This window comes from Phalaenopsis equestris, unplaced genomic scaffold (genome assembly GCF_001263595.1).
Source record: "Phalaenopsis equestris unplaced genomic scaffold, ASM126359v1 Scaffold000090, whole genome shotgun sequence".
Classification (NCBI taxonomy): domain Eukaryota; kingdom Viridiplantae; phylum Streptophyta; class Magnoliopsida; order Asparagales; family Orchidaceae; genus Phalaenopsis; species Phalaenopsis equestris.
This window is the reverse complement of record NW_018164532.1, coordinates 920,559-924,007: the sequence shown is the minus strand read 5'-3', so window position 1 is coordinate 924,007 and position 3,449 is coordinate 920,559. Positions and strand designations below refer to the sequence as shown.

Here is a 3,449-nt window from a genome sequence, read left to right as displayed (position 1 = left end):
TTTTTTTTATGATTCATATTATGCACAATCAATGGTGGAATTAGAAAAGGGTTGTAGCCGATTTCTATCCCTAGATTAAAGAGAATTTTTCATGTTTATAAATAGGGACATTTACATGCACACCACACAATTGTTTTGTATTTACATATCTAACACCTAAAGTTTCATATTTACACTCACAACACCTTTGTGTCATAAACCTATGCATGAAGGGGTATATTTTACTTCGAAAAAGGATTGTTATAATGATATTTTTAATGTGATGTTAAGGATTGGGTGGCATGCATGTAAATATGAATGCTTAGGTGTTAGAAATGTAAATGCATGCGAATTGTGTGGTCTGCATGTAAATGCCCCTTATGAATATTATGAAGTCTTAGCTTTAAATTAATCTGGTACGATGCAGATTTCCTAAAGTTTTTTGGCCTCTTAAATGAGGTAAATTTTCTCACATCTTCTCTCTTGAGATTCTAGTTCCATCATTGTAGCAGTAGTATTTGTACAAATTATGAATTCTTATTGGCCCACTGCTGGTTTAACTGTCTCTAGTTATGTTTAGTCTGGCATTACTTATACCATATCTAAGGAAGATTTACATGCATACCACTTAATATTTTTATTTGTGCATTTACATATCTAACACCAAAACTTAAATTTTTATGTATGTCACCTTATTTATGCATGAAAATGTATATTTAAATTTTTTAGAAGTTAAAATTGTGATGTTTTTTTTTTAATGTGATATGAAAGATTTGAGCGGTGTAAATGTAAATTTGAAGTTTAGGTATTAGATATGCAAATACATAAGGATTAGGTTAAACATGTTATTGTCCAGCTGGAGAATTTGTTGAACTGCTTGGCAGGAGATTGGTCAAACTGCATAACTAACCATCTTTCATGTTTAACCACATGGTGAGATATGACAATATTGTACGACCTGACTTGAAGCTGTCGGATATGACATAAAGCTATAATATATGACATAAAACATGATATAAATATGTTGTAAATGATATAAAGCTGTTGGATAAGACTTAACACTATGTACATTTATATAATTTTTTATCCGATGAAAAAAAGACGCCCTAGGACTAATAAGTACCCTAGGACTAATAAGTAAAAGTTTAATGTAAATAAGAAAACGAAGAGAGAAGACAAGGCTCTCTGTTCTCGTGGGTTGATCCTCCACTATATTTCTCTCTATATTTTTGACTTGTTATGACCCGAGCCTGATGAGTAACCACATCCTTCGTAGCAGCTAACCAACGTCGCCCAGTGGCTTCTATAGTTGACAAATACCGTCGACCACCACTAGTCATGATCACCTATTTATCGTCAATCACCGATTTTCGGTACTCACTACTTGCAACGTTGTAGTCAAATTATAAATAATTTTTTCCAAGTCATAAACCTATGCATGAAGGGGTATATTTTACTTTGAAAAAGGATTGTTATAATGATATTTTTGATGTGATGTTAAGGATTGGGTGGTATGCATGTAAATATGAATGCTTAGGTGTTAGAAATGTAAATGCATGCGAATTGTGTGGTCTGCATGTAAATGCCCCTTATGAATATTATGAAGTCTTAGCTTTAAATTAATCTGGTACGATGCAGATTTCCTAAAGTTTTTTGGCCTCTTAAATGAGGTAAATTTTCTCACATCTTCTCTCTTGAGATTCTAGTTCCATCATTGTAGCAGTAGTATTTGTACAAATTATGAATTCTTATTCGCCCACTGCTGGTTTAACTGTCTCAAGTTATGTTTGAGTCTGGCATCTACTTATACCATATCTAAGGAAGATTTACATACATACCACTTAATATTTTTATTTGTGCATTTACATATCTAACACCAAAAACTTAAATTTTTATGTGTATGTCACCTTATTTATGCATGAAAATGTATATTTAATTTTTTTAGAAGTTAAAATTGTGATGTTTTTTTTTAATGTGTTGTGAAAGATTTGAGCGGTGTAAATGTAAAACTGAAGTTTAGGTATTAGATATGTAAATACATAAGGAGTAGGCTGTATGCATGTTAATGTCCAGCAGGAGAATTTGTTGAACTGCTTGGCAGGAGAATTTGTTGAACTGCCTAACTAACGATCTTTCATGTTCAACCACATGGTGAAAAATGACAATGTTGTACAACATGACTTGAAGTTGTAGGATATGACATAAAACATGATATAATTATGTTGTAAATGATATAAAGCTGTTGGATACTACTTAACACCATTTACATTTATATAATTTTTTATCCCATGAAAAAAAGATGCCCTAGGACTAATAAGTAAAAGTTTAATGTAAATAAGAAAAGGAAGAGAGAAGACAAGGCTCTCTGTTCCCGTGGGTTGATCCTCCGCTATGTTTCTCTTGATATTTTTGGCTTGTTATGACCCGAGCCTCATGAGTAACCACATCCCTCGTAGCAGCTAACCAACGTTATGACCCGAGCCTGATGAGTAACCACATCCTTCGTAGCAGCTAACCAACGTCGCCCAGTGGCTTCTATAGTTGACAAATACCGTCGACCACCACTAGTCATGATCACCTATTTATCGTCAATCACCGATTTTCGGTACTCACTACTTGCAACGTTGTAGTCAAATTATAAATAATTTTTTCCAACACTTGGTATATTAAAAGATAAATGTAGTTTTTAGTACAAGATTGCAATTGGTTCTCTATTTTAAGTGAATAATATACCCATATACTTACAAATATGTAACGAATTACGTCCCCATAATTTCTTTTCTTGTCAAACTTATTCTCAGAAAAATTTTTATGACTTTTTTCTGCGAGAAACTATTCCGTTTGAATATCCTAAATTAGGATGATCAATCATCAATGATCACGTTATACAAATCTAGTCAGCCGTAATAGCTGGTAGTTTACTGTGCGGGCATCCCCATAAAATATTTTTTCTTCCCGTGCATATTTATATTTATATATCGCCAAATTCTTTAACTAAAAATCCAAAGTCTTCTTCTTGGAAACTCGCTGCCACCCCCATCGGATCTATTCCTCCCCTAAGGCCGCACGACACACGAAGCTATTCCAATGGTTCGTATGCACTCCACACAGCAAACAGCTAAAACTCCACGTGTCTTCTTGTCACTGCTTCGCTCCATTGATAAACAAATAAAACACCACCAAGCAGAATCGGCATACAATCCGCCACAGAAATACCCTGCTACTGCTACCCCACATGTCCTCACATGGTATAGCTCGCAGTACTCCACCTCCTCTACCTCTTCTACCTCTTCTATCCCCACCTCCTCCTCTCCCCTAACCAGTGAATCAATGTCACCGACAGCCTCTTCCCTCCTCTCCTCTCTCCTCCTTCTCACTTCCCTCTTCTACCTCGCCGGCAATGCTAATGCCCAGGTGAGCTCCGGCAGCCTCCATCTCATCGCCGACGCCATCGACTGGCCCGTCTCCCC

The 3,449-nt window shown here is 35.5% G+C and overlaps 1 protein-coding gene across 2 annotated transcripts in view; it reads left to right on the top strand.

The window, feature by feature from the left end:
* The first annotated feature begins 2,836 nt into the window (after positions 1 to 2,836).
* The window catches only part of LOC110020030 (protein RALF-like 34), a 1,244-nt gene continuing 631 nt past the window's right edge, over positions 2,837 to 3,449 (top strand). Inside the window, exon 1 of one of the 2 annotated variants that reach the window (XM_020717986.1) lies at positions 2,837 to 3,419. In XM_020717986.1, the coding sequence (XP_020573645.1) occupies positions 3,067 to 3,419 (353 nt within the window). In that variant the 5' untranslated portion in view covers positions 2,837 to 3,066. Of the gene's footprint in view, positions 3,445 to 3,449 lie in introns of both variants that reach the window. The other variant, XM_020717985.1, reaches the window with a different exon arrangement.